The 22,275-nt window shown below is 34.3% G+C and overlaps 1 protein-coding gene across 3 annotated transcripts in view; it reads right to left on the minus strand.

The window, feature by feature from the left end:
- The window catches only part of RALGPS2 (Ral GEF with PH domain and SH3 binding motif 2), a 189,158-nt gene that overhangs the window by 139,378 nt on the left and 27,505 nt on the right, over window positions 1-22,275 (minus strand). For all 3 annotated transcript variants that reach the window (XR_014022789.1, XM_081300263.1, XM_081300264.1), the window contains exons 2-4: window positions 10,057-10,195; window positions 2,777-2,881; window positions 1,577-1,627 (exon numbers count right to left, since the gene is read on the minus strand). Coding sequence is in view for 2 of the 3 variants with exons in the window: in XM_081300263.1 (XP_081156389.1) it covers window positions 1,577-1,627; window positions 2,777-2,881; window positions 10,057-10,113 (213 nt within the window). In the remaining variant the exon portion in view is untranslated. The remainder of the gene's footprint in view (window positions 1-1,576; window positions 1,628-2,776; window positions 2,882-10,056; window positions 10,196-22,275) is intronic.

Genomic DNA, 22,275 nt, shown 5'->3' on the forward strand with positions numbered 1-22,275 from the left:
TTGAAATGATATTTTAAATGTAACAGGTCAAATAAAATTATTAAAACTGACTTCATCTATTTCTTTTTACTCTATAATGTGGTTACTAGACCTCCAAATGACCTATTTCCATTGAACAGCACTACTTTCATATGAAAACAGCAATGTAAGTATTGCAGTTTATTCCAAAGGCAAAAAAAAAAAAAAATGTCAAAGGAGAAGATCCCTGAATTTTGGGGCAAAAAAAAAAAAAAAAACAAGTAATTTTTATAAAGAATTTCATTTCTTTGGTTTTGTTCAAAAAGGTGAGGAAATTAAGGTTTTATTTTTTGGCATCTGAATACTAAAACCATTTTCTATTGATGTTATTTGTGGAATATATTATTTTGTCTATTGCTAATCCAATGATTCTCTTTAGAGAAGTTTCTGTATTACGAGAGAAAGGTTAGGAAAGCACATTATGGAGATGACCGGGACTCAGAAAACATTTGGGCCCACCTCTTCATTTTATAGGTGATTAAGTAACTTATTTGAAAAATTACTGGACTAATACCATTTATATTACATGTATGAGGGAACTCATTACAGTCATTGTAGTGTTCAGAGACACCATAGATTTGTAATATATCACAACAGAAGACTACATTCTGATCCCTAAAGAGCTAATAAACAATCTATGCTACATTACTGAATTTCAGGATTATCAAGGACTATTTTGAGGCACACAATACTATTTATATTCTTACTTGATAAGAGTGGGAAAAGCATTAGTTCTTGGAATCTGAAACCCAGTCTCAGCCGTTAGTCGTTGCTGTGGTTTGAATATGGTTTTCGTGTGTTCCCCCAGAAGTTCATGTGCTGGAAGCTTGCTTTCCAGCATTGTTGTGTTGGGAGGTGGTAAGTTTTAAGAGGTAGAACCCTGTGGGAGGTGATTAGGTCATGGAGTACCACCTTAGGAATTTTTGGTCTCAAAGTGTATGGGAGTACTCAAAAGAGTGGGATGTTATAAGATAGACACCCCATGTGCTTGGCCCCTGCTCTACATGGCTGGTCTCCCTTTCTACTCCTCTATCATGTTGTGAGGTAGCCACAAGAACTGACCCTCACTGAAGGTTAAACAGATAGGGTGTCCTCTGATTTTTGACATTCAGCCCTCAAAACTATAAGCTAAATAAGTCTTTCTTCATTATAATGCACAAGGCACTTTCTAACAGTAACACAAAATGGACTAAGACTGCTGCGAATCAAGGATAACTGTCACCTGTTTCCTTATCAGTAAAGATGCTGCCATGCCCAGGTTGTGAAAATGACAGGAATACTAAACACACACACAACCCTGCATATAGTCAAAATGTGGTTCCCTGACACTTTCTGTTCTCTCCAAAATGTCAACACAGTTCCACCTGTGATTCAATGATGCATAGTTATGAATGCCATGTTTCAGAGGCCTGAATAACGTTAAGATGTTATAGCAAAAGCTTTAAACATCTTAGAATTAAATATTAAATATAATTTGACATTTCTAAAATGTCTTCATTTAAGATACTATAGTTTATCATTTTCTATATTAAAAAGAAACATTCTTAAAACTACTTACATCTGGTTGAATAGCTTTAAATACTGGGACATCCATTAGCGTTATCTGACCCTGAAATAAAAAACATCAACATTAATCTGTTCTTTGCAACTCCATGACATGACATATATTCTAAGTAAAAAAATTTATTCTGTACTAAAATATTACTAAATAATTTTTAGTAATTATAATTAAAAATTATTTAGTCCATTAAATAAAATTATTTCTATTTAGCTGATAGCTATTTGTATTTTCTTGAGACAAATGAGGTAAAATTAGAAAATAAAGATAATTAAAAAAATCAAAAACAAAATCATGTCTATTGGTTCATAGAGCAATATTGTAATACTGACTAAATTATCACTCCTCAACTACTCATCGAAAATTGATAAATAAAAAGGTTTTATTCCTAGGCAGGTGTGGTAATCCCAGTGACTGAGGAGGCTGAAGCAGGAGAGTCCAAGTTCAAGGCCAGCCTTAACAACTTAGCAAGAACCTGTCTCAAAATAAAAATAAAAACGACTAGGGACATATCTCAGTGGTAAAGCACTCCTGGATTCAATCCCCAGTAACTCCCCCAAAAAGGGTTTTCTTCCTCACTTATAATAACTACTGATACTACATTTAAAAGGCAACATATTATATGGACTTTGTAAGTTAAGGTTATGGTTATAAATATAAAACAAAGTTTAACAATATATCAAAAAATTATATGCTCTGATCAAGCACAGTTCGTTCCTGGAATACAAGAGTGGTTCAATATCATAAAAATCAATGTATCCTGTTAATAGATTAAAGCAGATATAAATGAATATGTCAGTTAATAAATAAAAGATTTTCTAGATACTTGTCACAATATTCCAATGATATCTTCATATTTCATTTCTCAATTTTTTGTTTACCAAACAGTAAAAATACTTCTTTGATATGTCAATAAAGTACAACTGACTTGGGAAGATAGCATAGGTAGCAATGAAAGGAAATAACCTATTACTTACTAAACTAAAGGTCTAACTTATGAAGCTGCTCTAAAAACACTAGGCAGTTCTTCTTACCTTCCTCATGCCATCCTCCCCCTTGTTCCAGTTGTGCTATTCCCCCAAAATTCCCATACCCAGCTTCTTTAACCATCTCCTCTGCTGAGGTTACAAATACTAACTCAACAGCATCAGTATGTAAGTTATATACAAAAACTGGAGCCAGGAGAGACAGAAGACTTACCGCATATTCCTCTGGTGTAACCTTAAGAACATCAAATACCACAGCATCAAAGCTTTTCTTCAATTCAGAGCCTTTGTCACTTAATGATTCAGAGCTGCTACTCTTCTGTTAAATTGAAAGAAAATATGGACATTTAAATATTATCTCACAGATGTCACAGAACCTAGACTGACCTTAAAAACTGAGGAAACTAAGAACTGCATGTTAACAAAGGCTACAGAAAGCTGAGCAACATGTGCTGCTTAGCTGGAAGAGTACTAGATGTGGGCCCAGGCAACCTGAAATCTAACCTCAAGTTTTGATTTTAGGTTCTTAAGTAACTTTTTTTGGGGGGCGGGGAGAGAGAGAGAGAGAGAGAGAGAGAGAGAGAGAGAGAGAGAGAGAGAGAGAGTGTGTGTGTGTGTGTGTGTGTGTGTGTGTGTGTGTTTCTTCATCCAGGCATCCCATCATTTTCTACAGAAATAAAAGCCTTAAAATACTACAATGATTCTCAAATGGTATAAAGGAAAGTTGGGGAGAACAACATACATCCACAGTCAGGTATGAGGTACACGCTGAGAAATATGTTGTTAAGCAATTATGTCACTGTAATTACTTCACAGAATATACTTACATGATAGTAAATATTTATGGCCCAAATATCAATGCACCTTATTATATAAAAAAATATTTCTTGGCATTAAATCCCAGATAAACCCCAAAACAATAATACTGGGTGATTTTAAAACATCCCTTACACCAAAACAGGTCATCCAAACATAAAATCAATAAAAATATTTCCATCCTAAATAATATGATAAATCAAATGGACGTAACGGACATTTAAAGAATATTTTGTGCGGCTGGGGTTGTGGCTCAGTGGTAGAGCACTAGCTAACATGTATGAGGCACCGGGTTTGATCCTCAGCACCACACACAAAAAATAAGTAAACAAAATAAAGGTATTGTGTCCACCTACACCTAAAAAAAAAAGTTTTTTAAAAAAAGAATATTTTGTTCAATATTCTGCTGGCATTGTGGCTCACGTCTATAATCCTAGGGCTTGGTAGGCTGAGGCAGGAGAATCATGAGTTCAAACCCAGCTTCAGCAACTTAACTAGGCCCTAAGCAACTTATGTTGAGACAAGGTCTCAACATAAAAAAAAAAAAAATTAAAAAAGGGATGGTGATATGGCTCAGTGGTTAAGTGCCCCATTCAATCCCTGATACCAAAAAACAAAACAAACAGATCATATTCTAGGTCACAATCTAAATCTCCTTATATAATCCTGTGTGTCTTATCAGATCATAATGGAATGAAAACTCAAAATCAATAGCAAGAAAAACTATTGAAACCACATCAACACATGGGTTGAACAATATTCTTATAAATGACTAATAACTCACAGGAGAAATGAGAGGAGAAATCAGGAAATTCTTAGAAACAAATAAGAACAGGGATACAACATATCAAGGTCTCTGGAACAGTATGAAGGCAGTTCTATGAGGAAAGTTTATAGGATCAAGTACCTACATTTAAAAAAATAGAAAGATCCCAAATTAATCTAATACTATACCCTCAAGGCCTTAGAAAAGAAGAATGATCTAGTGCCAAAACAAGAAGATAAGAAACAAGATCAGAGTCAAAATTAATGAATGTAAAATTTAAAAAACAATACAAAGGGGGCTGGGGCTCAGTGGTAGCACACTTGCCTGGCATGTGTGAGGCACTGGGTTCAATTCTCAGCACCATAAATAAATAAGTAAATAAGTAAATAAATAAATAAACAAGTAAGTAAGTAAAATAAAGGTCTATCAGCAATTCAATAAATAAATTTTTAAAAGTGACCAGGCCAACCATGGACTAAAAGTTCTGAAATTGTGGGCCACAATAAATCTACTTAAAAAAAAAAAATACAAAGGATCAATGTAACAAAGAACTGATTCTTGCTGGGCATGGTAGCACATGCCTGTAATCACAGTGACTTAGGAGGCTGAGGCAGGAGGATTGAAAGTTTGAGACCAGCCTCAGCAATCTAATGAGGCCCTAAGCAACCTAGTGAGACTTTGTTTCAAAATAAAAAAATGAAAGGGGTTGGGGGTATATCTCAGTGGTAAAGCTCCCCTAGGTTCAATCCCCAGTACCACCACCTCCAAAATATGATTCTTTGAAAAGATAAACTCTTAGCAAAATTAACTCCACAAAAGAGAAGACTTAAATCAATGAAATTAGAGATGATAAAAAGGAGATATCACCACAGATACTTCTGAAATCATTTGAAAATTTATACTCCAACAAACTGAAAAGTCTAGAAGACACTGACAAATTTCTAGACACATATAACCTACCAAACCGAAGCAGGAAGATACAGAAAACCAAAACAGACCAATATCAAGCAATGAAACAAAGCAATTAAAAGCCTTCCAACAAAGAAAAGTTCAAGACAAGATGGATTCTCAGCTAAGAATCACTGGTACAAAAACATCAAGGAAAGAAAACCATAGACCAATATCTCTGATGAACATATATGCAAAAACCCTTAATAAAATATTAGCAAAGCACATTCAAAAACACATTAAGAAGAATGTATACATGATCAAGCTAGATTCATCCCAAGGATATGAGGTTCATTAAATGTAAGCAAATCAATAAAAATGTACTTCATTACATGAACAAAATTAAGGACAAAAATCATGATAATCTCAATGGATTTAAAAGAATGTTGTTCAAGAAAAGGCCTTTGAGAAAATCCAGCACCCATTCATGTTAAAAATGCTGGAGAAAATAGAAATAGAAGGAACTTACCTCAACATTATAAAGGTTACATATAAAACCAACATCATAATGAATGGAGAAGAACTGAAAACATTTGCTTTAAAATCAGGCACAAGACAAGATGTCCACTCTTACCACTCCTATTCAACATAGTTGTTGAAGCAAGGGAGGGAAATTAAAGGTTTACACTTAGGAAAAGAAGAAGTCAAATTATCTTTTGCTGATGATCTGATCCTATATCTAGAACTGCCCCCCCCCGCCCCCCCGAAAAAAAACTCTACCAGAAGATGCCTAGAGGTAATAAATTCAGCAAAGTAGCAGGATACAAAATCAACATGTATAATTAATAGCTTTTCTATATCCTTTTTTCTGCTGAAAAAGAAATCAGAAAAATTATTCAATTCACAATAAAATCAAAATAAACAAAAACCTTGGCAATTAATCTCACTAAGGAGATGAAAACCATAGCCTTAGAAGATGGAAAAGACTTCCCATGTTCTTGGATTGGCAGATTTAATATTGTCCAAATGGCCATACTATCAAAAGCATTATACAGATTCAATGTAATCCTCATCAAAATACCAATGACATTCTTCATATAACTAGAAAAACAAGTCTTAAAATTCATTTGGCAGAATAAAAAGACCCAGAATAACCAAAGCAATTTTGAGCAAGAAAAAGATGCTGAAGGCATCACAAAACCTGATCTCAAATTATACTAGAGCTACAGCAAAAAAACCAAAAACAAACAAACAAACAAACAAACAAAAAAAACCCAGCATGGTGTTAGCATCAAAATAGACATAAAACCAGAGGAACAGAGTAAAAGACAGAGACAAACCAAATAGTTAACAGTCATCTAATACTTGACAAAGGTGCCAAAAATACATGTTAGAGAAAAGATAGCCTTTTTAACAAATGGTGCTAGGAAAAGTGGATATTCATATGTAAAGGAGCAAAACTAGATCCCTATCTTTCACCTGGCACAAAAGTCAAATCAAAGTGGATCAAAAACTTAGGAATTAGATCAGATCTCTACAACTGCTAGAAGAAAACATAAATTCAACACTCCAACATATTGGCACAGGCACCAGCTTCCTTACTGAGACCCCTAAAAAGTTCAAGAAATAAAATTAAGAATCATTAAGTCAGACAGCATCAAATTAAAAAGTTTCTGCATAGCAAAGGAAAGTTTGAGACCAGCCTCAGCAATCTAATGAGGCCCTAAGCAACCTAGTGAGACTTTGTCTAAAAATAAAAAATGCTGAGAGCCACAGCCCAGTCCTGCCAGCGAGCCATTGAGATGATGATGGTTATGTTAAGCTGTGTATTCAATTGTATATTAGACCCCTGTGGTCTGCCTCAGCCCTACTTTGGAGTTCTCAGGGGGATTCCTGGAGAGTTCATTCCTGGAGAGTTCACGTTGGTTGGGGAAGTGCTAGAGGAGGGATTTCTGGTTGGAGTGTGGTGTGGGTGGCGTTGGCGGGAGTTCGGAAATAAAGTTTGTTCCTGCTTGAGTGGCTCGTGATTTGTGCCCAGCCAGACTGCTGCAAAAAAATAAAAGGGGTTGTGGATATATCTCAGTGGTAAAGCTCCCCTCGGTATGAAGAGACTACAGAATGGGGTAAAATCTTGGCCAGCTAATCCTTTGACAGTGGATTAATATTTAGAACATCAAAAGAACTCAAAAAAGCTTAACCCTCCCCTCAAAAAAAAGAAGACAACAATGGGCAAAAGAACTAAACAGACATTTCTCAAAAGAAGAAACACAAATGACCAAGAAATATAGAAAAAATGTTACCACTCTCTAGCAATCAGGGGAATGTAAATTAAAACTACATTGAGATTTCCTCTCATCCCAGGCAAAATGGCAATTATCAAGAGTACAAATAAATGTTGCAAGGGTATTGAGGAAAAGGCACACTCAAAAATTGATGTGAATGCCAATTAATACAACCACTCTGAAAAACAGTATGGAGATTCCTCAAAAAACTACAAATGGAACCCCCATATGACCCAGCTATCCCAATCCTTGATACCTATTCAGAAGGACTCTAAAAAGTTCAATGATACACCCATATCAATATTTAAGGAACACAACTCACAAAAGCCAAGTATGGAATCTCTCAGGTGCCTATGAACAGATGAAAGAATTAAGAAAATACATTTTACACACACACACACACACACACACACACACACACACGAATTATCCTAGCTATAAAAAAGAATGAAATTATGGCATTTGCTGGTAAATGAAGAGAAATGGAGATCATGCTAACTGAAACAAACCAGATTCAGAAAATCAAGCATTGAATGTTTCCTCTCATATGTCAAATCTAGAATTAAAGGAAAGAGATAAAAAGGAAAAGTAATGATCAGAAACCATATGGATAGAGGGAATACCAATGGTGAAGAAGAAGGAGACTGAGAGGGAGAGAGGAAGGACAGGAAAGGGGAGGAAATGTGGAATGAATGACAGAATTATTCTGTGCATGTATAATTACACCACAGTGAAATCCATCTTTAAGTGTATCTACAAAGCACTGATCAAAAATAGATAAATAGGGCTGGGGTTGTAGCTTAGTGGTAGAGCACTTGCCTAGCATGTGTGAAGCACTGGGTTTAATTCACAGCACTGCTTACAAATAGATAAATAAAGTAAAGGTCCATCAACAAATAAAATTTTTTAAAAAATAGATAAATAGAAGAAAAAATGAATATATTTCTAATATGCTAAGTAAATATACATAAGCAATATAATTCCTGCCTCAAGGAGGAAGAAAAGTTATGCATACATTTATACAAAACAAAAAGCCTAAAGATTTTTTAGAGTGTTAGTTTCAAAAACAGGAAAACTCCCACCTTTTAGGGAATTAGAAAAGCTTTTATTAAAAGTTACAATGTTTGAAATACATTTCAAAAGACAATATCTTTTTGTGCAGTAAGAAAAGGGACACATTGGAAAGGGAAGAAAAATTCCGGACGGAAAATTTAGAACAGAAGTAGGCAAAGCTAATGATTTATATAAACATTTTTAAAAATGTAGTATTTTCAACAGAAGTTTCAAATAGGAATTAAATCCATTAGAAATAAAATTGGGAGCCATTCTGCGGAAAATATTGAATAATGAATGGCTGTAGGGGCATTCTAATATTATTAGTAGACAATGAGAAACTACCAATAGTTTGGGGATAAGACAAAAGTTTAAAAACTTTACTTTAACAATGTTAATGGTAAATTACAGACAAATGGAATAGAAACAATAGAGAATAGTAAAGCAAAACTAAACTGAAAAGTTGCTGCAATAATCTAGAGAAGAAATCATAAATAACCAAACTAGGATGGTAATAGTAGAAATAAGGAGATGAAGCCAAAGTCTGGTGAATAGGCTGCTCCAAGACAGTTAAGGATCTGTACCTCTTGGGATTCCCACCTTTGTGTAATTCTCTCCCCTTCAGTGTGGGCAGGACCATGACTTGTTTCTAATTAGTAGAAAATGGCAAAGGTTTATGTAAAAATGTGGATGTGTAACCGATATGATTCTGCAATCTGTATTTGGGGTAAAAATGAGAGTTCATAACCCACTTGAATCTAATGTATGAAATATGATATGTCAAGAGCTTTGTAATGTTTTGAACAACCAATAAAAAAAAAAAGAAAATGGCAAAGGTGATATGATGTCACTCCCATGATTACATCCCTTAAGGTCATAATTTCTGTTTTGCTAGTGGATTCTGCTGGGATAAGAAAATGGTTGTGGCAGGCCAAGAAAAAGGGAGTAGATAAAAGAACTTAAAGATTTAAGTGTAGGTGGCTATGGAACTGTGGTACTACTAATAGCCTAAAGGTGGTGGACCATTAATTGTTATTAAAATACTTTGAGAACAAAGTGTTAAGAGTCATAAATGTTGGTCTTCTCCAATATAGGACAAAAACAAAGGAGAAACATAGGAGACAAATGCTAAAACTACTAAGGTTTCTAGATTTGTAGACAGGCAAAAAAAGAAAAAGATGAAGCAGAAATAAAATCACAATATACTAATTAGAGAGGTGAACACCTGGTTCAGTGTTCATCTCCATCTATCTCATCAGACTAAGCCTAATAGTCCAGTCCAAGAGTTCTTTGATCTCCTTCAACAGGCTTGAAATCAGTGCTCTGTATGATGTCCAAAAATTCAGTGATTCCAAATAAATAATCTTTCTTTGCCTCACTTTCACTATTGTCCTAGGTTCACATAAAGTAGGAATACTCTAAAAGGAAATTATGTGTTTCCTCTAAAATTAAACCTAAAAAGAAAGTTTCAAGTAATCATTTCTTATTATTATCTTTCAAGTATTTTAAATAGATGAGGACTGTTTCTAGGATGAACAGTGAATACATGAATGACAAAGCTGCAAGTTCTTAAAAACACACAGCTCTTTATCTCACATTCTAATTTAAAAATGCAACCAACCACAATGAATGAAAAATCAGAAAAGGCAGGTGAGAAAATTTACAGTGAGGTTTTGTAAAATGTCTTACCTCAGAAGCAGTAGCTGCGATATTAACATTGCTTGCCTGTCCGTTCATCAGGTCCATGCTTCCCTCATCAGTCCCCACCCTATGTTTACAGCAACAGAGGACTGATTACTTCATGTCCAAGGCCACAAATACATTATGTCTGCAGAAAAAAAAATATATATAGATAGAAAAGTTAAAAATCTTCCCTGAAGTTCAAAAACACCAATCCATGCCTACCACTATGCTAAGGAACAAAATAGTTCATCTTTACTGAACTCCATTTGCTGAACTTTTATTTTAGCTAAGCCACTAAATCCAGATTGAGAACATGAGAACAATCCTATAAGCTATTTTCAAATAATCAGAAACACCAGATGGGCAGTATTCAATAGTTGTTACTGTTTTCTTCCTAAGTGAAGCATCACTTTTCACTGATTAAGTGGAATATGTGAGAATAAAATAATTTTTTTTTTAGTTTTAAGTATAAAAATCATGTGGCAAAGTAATGGATGCCTTACACAATAAAAATTTCAAAATCCAATGGCACCTCTAAATAAAAAATATTGAATAAGCTTTTCTTTTCTTTTTGTGGTACTGGGGATTGAACTCAGGATCTCAACCACTGAGCCACATCCCCAGCCCTTATTTTTATTTCATTTGGAGACAGAGTCTCACTGAGTTGCTTAGCACCTCACTTTTGCTGGGGCTGTTTTTGAACTCGTGATCCTCCTGCCTTAGCTTTTAGCCACTGGGATTATAGGCATGCACCACCATGCCCGGCTAAGCTTTTCATTCCTGGTGATCTAGATAGTTGAGGATCAAGATACTATAAACATGGAAAAATAAAATATGGAATGTGTCATAAAAACTACAAAATATGACGTGTCTATTTTATAGGGCTTTAAGGTTTATGAATACCCTCAATCCATTATCTCATTTCACAGCTTCCAAGAACATTAGTTAGTGAAGATATTATACCTGTATAATACAACATAACAATAATGCTATTATTATTCCCATGTAATACAAGAAATAAAACCTCTTGGAAAAAGGGTAAATGACGAGACAAAAACAAGAAACAAACCATCAATATTAAATATTTTTTCTATAATACTGTATTTTTTCTATTTTACTGGAAGTCAGAATATTTTCTTGAGGTACTACTATCTTTACACAAATAACTTGCCGTACAGCACTGAGTAGCTAACTTAACCTCTCTGACAAAATTTTCTCCTCTCTGTAAGTTGAATGGACTTGAAGGACCCTTTTAAAATTTCCACAATGTTTTTCATAATAGAATGGTAAGTGTCTATAATTTAGGTATTCTACTTTAAAGACTAAGTTTACAATGTCAATAGCAATTTCTTCAATACTAAACTTACTTTCTCTGAAAAAGCAATGTAAGATAGCAACTGAAAAGCAGAGAGCCTAGAACAAGATTGCCTATATAAACCCAGCAAACTTGAACTTTCCTTGCTATTTCCTCATCTATAAAACAGGAATAACAATAGATACCTACCTGACAGAGTTGTCCTGGGGATAAACAAGCTAATATATGCAAAAGCACCTAAAACAAGTGCTGGTACATAACAAGAATGCTATTACCATGATGCAGACTTTTTGTTACCATATACTTACTCTACATAAAGTTTAAATTCAATGGAGTCTTCTAAGTAAAAAAGACAAAACCTTAGAAATATGCCTCTGGCAAGCACACACTGGTGACAAGTTGCTAAAATCCTAATTGTAAATGCTAATGAATAAAAATGCCAAATCTATTTCCTAAATGAAGCAAAACCTACCCCTGGTTTTCAAATACTTAAAAATTACTACTAATAATAATACTCCTCAGTCACATCCTAAATTTATCTTCATTTCTTTAGATTGCCTGAGTACCCAAGAGGAAAACACTGTTCTAGAATTTTTTAAAAAAAAAATGTTTGAAATAATGGTGGTTTTAAAACCATTTCAAAGACATTTAGAAAATCAATAGGAAATGAATAAAGCACAGAAATACTATAATTTCATCCAATGGATATTATCTATAATATTCTATAAGCATCATTAACCTATGACAACACTGTTAATGATAAATTTATGTTCACCCTGTTACACAAAACTGGCTTGATAATTCTAATTTTCTTGACAATAACATTCAGTTTACAATGAAATGTTTTCAAATAATTTCATCTCATTCCATATTCTATGCATAGACTAAGTATGACATGAATTCATAAATCAAGAGTGCCCCCTAGTGCTAAAAGATTCTTAATTTCATGGTTAAAGGAATTGTATCTTTACCTATTAAATATGTAAATTTAATTATTATTATTATATACTGAAAAAAGGCAATGCAGACTGGGAATAATAACAATATATTTGCAAGCTCCAATCATAATTAACTTTTCTCCATCTGTTTTTAATTAAACTGTTAAATATTCCATGATACTGGAGGTCACGTTAAAGTTCATTACGTGTTTAAAAAAAAAAAACAGAACATAGTATATCTTAAAGAAATTACTCGGGGCTGGGGATGTGGCTCAAGTGGTAGCACGCTCGCCTGGCATGCGTGCGGCCCGGGTTCGATCCTCAGCACCACATACCAACAAAGATGTTGTGTCCGCCGAGAACTTAAAAAAAAATAATAAAAATTCTCAAAAAAAAAAAAAAGAAATTACTCATAATTATTGATAAATATACTACATGTCAATTTTATTTAATAATGGTGAAGTACAAAGGGTTCATATTTAAACACTGCAAGCTCCAAGGGTGACCTGGGTTTATTCTTTTAGTACGTGTCTCAGACAAATTTATCAAAATAATACATACTTTTATTTTTTAACCTTAGTTTTTTAAACTTATTTTTCGTAGCATTATAAATGGCACAATCATTCATAATGACTATCAACATCACAGCATCTATTTTAAAATTCATTAGTTTCTACTCACTCTTTTCAACTTTTAAGATAGTTACCAAAGCAGGGATATTGGTTCTTTCTAAGCAACATCCCTGATCAGGAAATCTTGAAGCATACATTCTTCCTTCTCAAATTCACAGAACTAGATTGTCAAATTGCAGGCGCAATCATTCGGCCCCTAACTGCTTGCTCTCATTGCCTCCTCAAAAAACCAAGGCCTTTTTATAAATGAACAAGGGGTAAGCCAAAGCAAAAATTCCTCACTAGTCAATTTAATCTTATTTCACAGTACCAGCTGCATAGTCTTTTCTAAAATAATTTACATAATCATCATCACGATTATGCTAAGGATTTCAGAGTTTTACAAGATATACTCTAGAAAAGTTAAGCAACAACTATAAGTAAACTGGTAGTGAACGCAATTAACTGGAAACTTTTGGACAGTATGGAACAGTATGTATAGGTCTGGTCTAAAATCTCAGTCCTGGAAACTCATCCTATCAAAACTGTAAAAAAAGATAAAAACAAAAAACAAAACTCTATACAGAACTACTCAATCAAGCATTATTTACAATAGTGAAAATCAGACGCAACTTCAATGCCTTTGTATATAACTACTTTTAAAAAGCAGTGACAGGTTAAATAACAGAAACTAAATCTTCTCAGGATAATATTTTTATAAAGTTTCAAGAGGAAAAAAGAACATAGGGTAAAACATAATTACAACACACATATTTAAAAGTTACTACAAAGTTTCCTTTCCTTTGATATTAATTTTTAAACAAAAATTAAAGGTACACTTTAAAGGATATTCATGGGAGATTCAAAGACATAAATAAATGGCCTGTTTATGGTAGCACTAAGACAAGCCCATTTTAGCACATGGCAGATAAGATTACGCGGCCTTCTCCATTTTTTTTTAATCTAAAAAAATTAGTCATTAGTCCCAAATTCCCCAGTACTTTATTTTCAATAATTATAGCTGGCTGGGTGTGGTGGTGCACACCTGTAATCCCAGTGGCTCAGGAGGCTGAGGCAGGAGGACGGAGTTCAAAGTCAGCCTCAGCAAATTAATGAGGCCCTAAGCAACTCAGTGAGACCTTGTCTCTAAATAAAATATAAAAAAGTGCCGGGGATGTGGCTCAGTGGTTAAGTGCTCCTGGGTTCAATCCCTGGTAAACCTGACCATCACCACCACCAAAAAAAATTTTAGCCATAGAAATGCTGAGGAATAACAAAGAAAAGATTTTGGTTTTGCCATGATAGTTATTAAGCTTTTTGGACAAAAGTATGATAAAGCAGTTGTCTCTTAAAACCACTAGTGGTACAGGACTAAGCAAAATTATCTTTGCTATTTGCCACTATGAAAAGTTTAAGTTATTAAGACAGGAACTTAAAAAGAGGTTGAAATGAGACATATAGTCTGGAGTTATATAGACTGTTCCCTGCCCGCACCTCCCAAAGAGTTTATTAGCCTCCCACCTTTGTGCTTCCAGGGCTCTTTCATCAAAGTCTACTCCTGTATTTCCACACTGTTTAAGTTCTCTTTCCTTAATGATCTTTGACTTCTTTGATTTTAGTTAAAGATCTATATTTAAAAACAAACAAAAACCCATTGTTTTTCATCTTGCATTCAGACACATATGTAGCATAGTACTGGACTTAAACTACCTATTTAATAAGTATCTGTTCAAAGAAAGAATGAAGGAATAAACAATATAATCATTCATAAATGCCAGATTAACCATAAAAGTACAGGGAAAATAGCCATCAAATAATCAATACACATAAGATTTAACACAGTGTGGTGAAAATTTCTACTTTGAGCAATACAGCTGACAAAAATCAAGTAAAACTGAGCTCCAAGAGAAATTTAGGATAGGGGCTTGAATTTTTATACTATTTGGAAAGAAAAAAACAAGGTCACCAAGAGACAAGAATGGAACTGAGACACATGCCCTCTCCTTCCTGCCACATCCCTACACATCCCAATAGTTCAAAGCATACCCACCCCATCTATGTGCTAAGAGCTCCAGGGGGAAAAATATATCTGTATAGAAAGATGAGGTGAGTTGTCTGCACTAGACATGGCTGAAAGAAAGTATCTGTTCCAAAAATCCATCTTCTGGGGCATGTTACCACACAGACAGATTTTTTAATTTTTTACCAGAATGGTTCAAGACCTTCAAGACAAGAAATTCACACAAAATATATTTGCAAGCCAGCAAGACTGCTCAAAGCCAAGGCAGGTGGTGGGAACAAAAATTTAAGAGAGGAATGTGCCTTTCAAACTGGGTAATGTGAGATTCCCACAAATGAAGCCCCACTGACAAACTCAATATAAAAATATCATAAACTCTATAAGCTACCAACCTACTGTGAGACAGAAAACATCAATTATTGGGATTACTTTCCAAGAATTTCAAATGAAAAAGTATGAGAAATAGGAGGTAAGAAATGGAAAAAACAGGACATGATAAAGCAAGACAAACATTTGTAGAAGAAATTTTTTTAAAAAAAGAAACATACATTAATTGGAGAATTACGCATTAGATTAAATCCCAATGAAGAGAGAATTCATGAAGTGAACTAAACAGAAAATTTTAATTATATAAAAATTCCAAAGAGTTAATGAAATGGAAAATGTGAGATTACAAAGAAATGAGAAACAGAATAAGATCTAACATTATCTAAGAGGAAATCCAGAAGAAAGAATGAAAGAAAGGTAATATTTAAAAATAAAGAAAGAAAGGCAATATTTAAACATTCTTAAAGAAAGAACAAACCACAAAATTAGTCCACATGGTGAGCAATTAAGAATATCTTACATGGTGACGGATATGCCAGTTGTCCTGATGTGATTATTACACATTGTGTACATATATTGAAATGATATACTGTACCCCATAAATATGTACAGCTAATATGTGTTAATTAAAAATAAAAATGTTTGAAAAAAAATCAGATAAAAAAAGAGTAGTATATAATGTTCAAAAGAAAAAAAAAGAATATCTTACACGAAAAACAATTAAACTCTTAAAGTAGAAACACCTATCTTGGTTTCTGTTTACTTTCACAACAGTTAAAAGTAAAGTTAGGGGCTGGGGATGTGGCTCAAGCGGTAGCACGCTCGCCTGGCATGCGTGCGGCCCGGGTTCGATCCTCAGCACCACATACCAACAAAGATGTTGTGTCCGCCGAGAACTAAAAAATAAATATTAAAAAAAAAAAAGTAAAGTTAGGTGTAAAAACAATTGTCTCAATCATGATTTCTGAGATGATTAATATTTTAAATTACTGTCAATGTTTTTAAAAATTCAAAATTAATTTCATAACATTGTAAAAATACCATTCTTCTTATATAACATACATATAAAAGATAAACTATTATATAAAAGATGAACTATTAATCTGTTCCTAGAAAATTCTATCATTTATTTTATGCACTGGAACACAGCACACTAACAAAGACTAACCTTTATGGGGTACATTCTGCTATCAGGCCATGCACTAAGTACCTTTCCCTTAAAAAATACCTCAACTCCTCTTCAACCTATGAGGTAATAACATTACATACCCTTTTTAGAGATCAGAGGCTAGACAACTTGCCTAAGCTTAGAGAGGAGGGATGGACAGCTGGAAGAGAGGAAGAAAGAGAAGAAAGATGGAAAGGGGGACTACAAAGTTGTTCGTTCCTACTCTGATTAAGTTTAAATATGGCGAGGAGAAGGAAGAAGTAGGAAATCAAATACGGTACACAGAGAAGATGTAACGTGGAACACTGGCCTGCTAAATACGAAGAACTTTCTGACGAGCTATGGTAAAGCTTGAAGTGACAGGAATAGACTGTGGAAGAATTTCAAGTGCCAAGTAGAGGAATTTAGAATCATTAAGTTTTCTGAGTAGGGCCGGGTGTGGTGATACAAGCCTGTCAGGAGGACGGTGAGTTCCAGGACAGCTTGGCAAATTAGAGATAAAATAAAAAATATAGAAAGGGCTGGACATGTAGCTCAGCGGTAGAGAGCCCCTGGGTTCAATACCCAGTTTTCCCCAGAAAAAAAATTTATGAGTAGGAAAATGATCTTAGGAAACTAATACCTATATTTAAAGACTTAACAAGCTAGGAATTTAGGGAAGGTGAGTAGTAAACAATATTTTCCCATCTGTTGCCAAAGACAGGAAAGTATCTGAAGTGATGAGCAGGACCCTTCCCACCAGGCCTCTCCAGTCTCTTTAGGACCTTCTTCTAGTCTTCTATTTGTATAAAACCTCATGCTCACATTCTACCACCTTAACTTCAATCACCTTTATTCTATCACCAGTCCTAATTCAAATCCTTCATCACTTGGAAATGGCAATGTCTGATAGATAATATTGAAAAAAAAATTAAGTAATTCACATTAATTCATGAACAATCCTCACCACCTGTTATGCCCAAGGGACAGAGAAAGCAGTACAGTGGAAAAAACATAGGACACAGAAAGCCAACTTCAGGACTAACCAAGCGTGTTACGCTGAATAAAGTATTCAGTCAGAACAACAACAAAAAGATGAATTTACAAATTTAAAAATATTTTTAAACTTTACAGTATGCAATACTAAATCACTGATGTAATGATGAGAAGCCCCTTGAGAGAAACACCACTCTATATCCACTGACTGATTTCTAAGAACAGGCTGTAAACCCCCTATTCAAAATGCTTGGAATCAGAAGGGGTTTTAACCTGTACAGATTAAATGCAAATGTTATTTTATAAACTTTTTCAGAAATATACAACTTGAAATTATTATTAATTCTTTAAAATTAAAGAATCATTAATTAGTATAGAACTAAAATATATCCTAACGTACACTTAAATCTTAATAAAAGGATAGAAAGAAATTTTTAAGCAGCAGCAATTCACATGGAAAGAACACACCCAAACTGTAAGAAAAAAGGATGAGATCTTGAGAAACTTCCATCCTTGTAAGCCAACAATAATGACAGGTTTAGCAATTTCACACACTACCCAAGTTGCAAAAGAAAAAAGTTGATAATGTTGAAATTAATCCACACATTTAGAATAAATCATTTCCCATTTCACTAAATCACCAAATTATTGTTTAACTCTAACATCTATTTATATTTTGCAGATTTTATATTTAATCAAGATGTGTGAGAAAGATGAGTTTCAAAACAAACTAAGCTAACATCTGAAATTAGAAGATGACAACAGAAAACTTTCATTTATCATGTAACCATCTTAATATCTACTTGAAGTAAAGTGCATAATACTAAAGACAATGGAAAAAAACTGGCCCACTTAAAATGTACCTTGTGCTGGGCATGGTGGCACACATCTGTAATCCCATCAACTTGGGAGGATTCCAAGTTCAAAGCCAGCTCAGTAACTTAGCAAGGTCCTAAACAACTTAGGAAGACCGTGTCTCACACAAAAAGAGCTGGTAATGAGGTTAAGTGGTTAAGCACCCCTGGGTTCAATTCCTGAGAAAGAGAGAGAAACAAACATACTTTTTGGTGCTGGAGATGTAGCTCAGTGGTAGGGTGCTTGCATACCATGCATGAAGCCCTGGGTGTGAGCCCCAGCATTACAAGAAACAAAATATAATGTACCTCACCATCTTCTAAATAGCACATATTATTTCTTCAAAGTGTAAAGAAAAGTTTAAAAATAATGAAGTGACTATAGCAAATTAAAAGTTTAATTTCAGAAACTTGAGTTCATCATTTATAAATACTAAAGCATAGTCCATTCAAATTTATATTAAGTATAGGCACAGTTGTTTTTTTTTGTTTGTTTGTTTTTTGTTTTTTGTACCAGGGAACAAATTCAGGGGCACTGGATCACTGAGCCACATCCCCAGCCCTATTTTGTATTTTATTAGAGACAAGGTCTTGCTGAGTTGCTTAGGGTCTCGCTAAATTGCTGAGGCTGGCTTTGAACTTAGAATCCTCTACTTCCACCTGCTGAGTTGCTGGGATTACAGGCATGTGCCACTGCACTGGGTTTAGGCACAATATTTTAACAAAATGACATCTTTCCCAAAAGATCATAGACAAATGAGTTAATTGTCTCACCTAGAAAACTTAATAATTTGAAATGAGAATAAAATCATTTTATCCTAATTTTTTTAAAAAAAGATTCCATATCTAAGTCTTTCCAGAAATGGTTTAGGTGCATTTAATACTACACAGCAACAGTAATGGACTGATCCATTTGGGAAAGGGCTCCCATCTACACAGAAGGGTTATACCTAAATGGCCTGGAAATTAATAACTTACAGAGCAAGAAAGACTTTTAAACAACTAAATATCAAAGAGGAAAAAAATCTATAAAATAATTCATTTAAAGGTCATGCTTTATCTCTTGTATAGAAAATTCATGAAAACAATTTAATAAGTAATTCTAATACCAAAAAACTTTGAGATCTCCTATGGCACTTGACCTAAGATATGAATATAGGTTAACTAGAAATTCAGACAACAGGAATAAAGTTCCAAGTAAAAAGATAAATTGTGCTCCAAACACATTTCTGATTTTTGTTTTTGGAGAGTGTGAGCATTATGATCAGATTCTCTACTTAAAAGACTAAAAGTCCTTTTAATTCAAAATTCTACATAATTGAAATAAAGAATACATACCAATAAAGATATTAGCAATTAAAAGCATGGAAACAATACAAATTAATTAAACAGATTTAAATATTTGTCTAAAGTATGCCACTACGGGACCTACAAATGGTCAGAGAACAGAACACCGTGTGTGAGGGGAGCTGAATCAACTATCAACTCTCTTAGGTCTCTAGCTTGCAAACTGCACATCTCATCAGCCTCTGTGATCACGAGTCAATTCCTCATTCACTTATTTATATGTATGTACTGTGTGAGTGTGTGTGTATACCAAAAATTAAGAAATGGAATTTCTGATATGTATAGAATTACATATTGCTAAGTATATTACAATTATATAAGGAGCACACATATATTTTAAATATGTATACACACATATTATTTTATGTGGAGAACCCTAATATATTGTTCTCATAACTTCACTATTAGCTTGAAACTATTTCAAAATGAAAAGTACAGGGGAAGGGCTGGGGTTGTAGCTCAGTGGTAGACCGCTTGCCTCACATGTGTGAGGCACAGGGTTCAATCCTCAGCACCACATAAAAATAAATAAAGGCATTGTGTCCATTTATAAATTAGAAAAATATTTTTTAAAAAGTACAGGGGAGGGGATGGGGTTATGGCTCAGTGATAGAGCACTAGCGGGGTCTCACATGTGCGAGACCCTGGGTTTGATCCTCAGCACCACATAAAAATAAGTGAAATAAAGGTATTGCATCCAACTACAACTAAAAAATAATTTTTTTTAATTAGAAAAAAAAAAGTACAGGGGATAGCTGGGGCTGGGGCTCAGCGGTAGCGCATTTGCCTGGCATGTGTGAGGCACTGGGTTCGTTTCTCAGCATCACATATGAATGAATGAATAAATAAATAAATAGATAGATAGATAAATAAATGTCTATCAACAACTTAATTAAAAAAAAAAGTACAGGGAAAAACTATAAATTCTCCTGAATTAACTTGAACAATTTCACTGGAACTCTGAGAGATACACATCCAATAAAAGTACAACACTTACTACCAACAGATGGCGCTAGTGGTCACTTATTTAGTGACAAAGAGCCAAATGAATTCATGAACAACTTTTTGGATCTGAGCTATATACATACAAATATTTTTGCCTCAGACTAATATAAAAAAATGATACTAATAAATATTATTTAGATATCTCAATGTGGATGCATCTGAAGTCCCCTCATTTTGGTCTTCCCTTATTTTGACACTTGCCTTTTTTTTAAACATCTTTAAAAATTCATTCTAGTTTGTTACATATGATAGCAGAATGCATTTCAATTCATAGTGCACATATAGAGCACATTTTTTCATATCTCTAGTTGTACACAAAGGAGAGTTACACCTTCCGTGTCTTCATACATGTAACTTAGGATAATGACGTCCATCACATTCTATCATCTTTCCTACCTGCATGTCCCCTCCCTTCCCTTTGCCCTATTCAAAGTTCCTCCATTCCTCCCATGCTCTCCCCTTACCCCCATTATGAATCAGCTTCCTTATGTTAGAGAAAACATTTGGCATTTGTTTTTTGGGGATTGGCTAACTTCACTTAGCATAATATTCTCCAATTCCATCCATTTACCTGCAAATGCCATGATTTTACTCTCTTTTAATGCTAATATTCCATTGTGTGTGTGTGTGTGTGTGTGTGTGTGTGTGTGTGTATACACATACATACATATATACACATACTTCATTTTCTTTATCTGTTCATCTACTGAAGGGCATCTAGGTTGGTTCTACAGTTTAGCTATTGTGAATTGTGCTTCTTGCTATAAACACTGATGTGGCTATGTCCTTTAGGTATAGATGGAGGAGAGGAATAACTGTCAAATGGTAGTTCCATGCCAAGTTTTCCAAAGAAATCTCCATACTGCTCTCCATATTGGCTGCACCAATTTGCAGTCCCACCAGCAATATATGAGTGTGCCTTTTCCCCCACATCCTCACCAACACTCATTGTTGTTTGTATTCTTAATAGCTGCCATTCTGATTGGAGTGAGATGAAATCTTAGAGTAGTTTTGATTTGCATTTCTCTAATTGCTATAGATGTTAAACATTTTTTCATATATTTGTTAACTGGTTTTATATCATCTTCTGAGAACTGTCTGTTCAGTTCCTTGTCCCGTTTATTGATTGGGTTATTTGGGATTTATTTGGTGTTTAGATTTTTGAGTTCTTTTATATATCCTAGAGATTAGTGCTCTATCTGATGCACATGTGGTAAAAATTTGCTCCCCAAATGTAGGCTTTCTATTCACTTCATTGATTGTTCTTTTGCTGAGAAGAAACTTCTTAGTTTGAATCCATCCCATTTATTAATTCTTGATTTTAATTCTTGTGCTATAGGAGTCTAAATAAGAAAGTTGGGGCCTAATCTGATGTGATGGAGATTTGGGCCTACTTGTTCTTCTATTAGGTGCAACACTTGCTCTTTCTTCTTCCCAGGGCATGCTCCCCAACTCATGCACCCCCAGTCCCTGCAGACAATCATGGCTACAAGAATTTACTGAAAAGTGATGAGAAAGTATCTGTCTTTGAAATGTGCCAGAATGAAAGAAGGAGAAGGAAGAAAAAGGAAAGAAAAACAAAAATGAAAAAAGCAAGTTATAAAACCATCACATTAATCCAATCTCCTGATTTTACATGAGAGACCGTGATCCAATACTGAGGTC

The sequence above is a fragment of the Spermophilus citellus genome (genome assembly GCF_964194105.1).
Source record: "Spermophilus citellus genome assembly, chromosome: 6".
In the NCBI taxonomy this organism is placed as follows: Eukaryota; Metazoa; Chordata; class Mammalia; order Rodentia; family Sciuridae; genus Spermophilus; species Spermophilus citellus.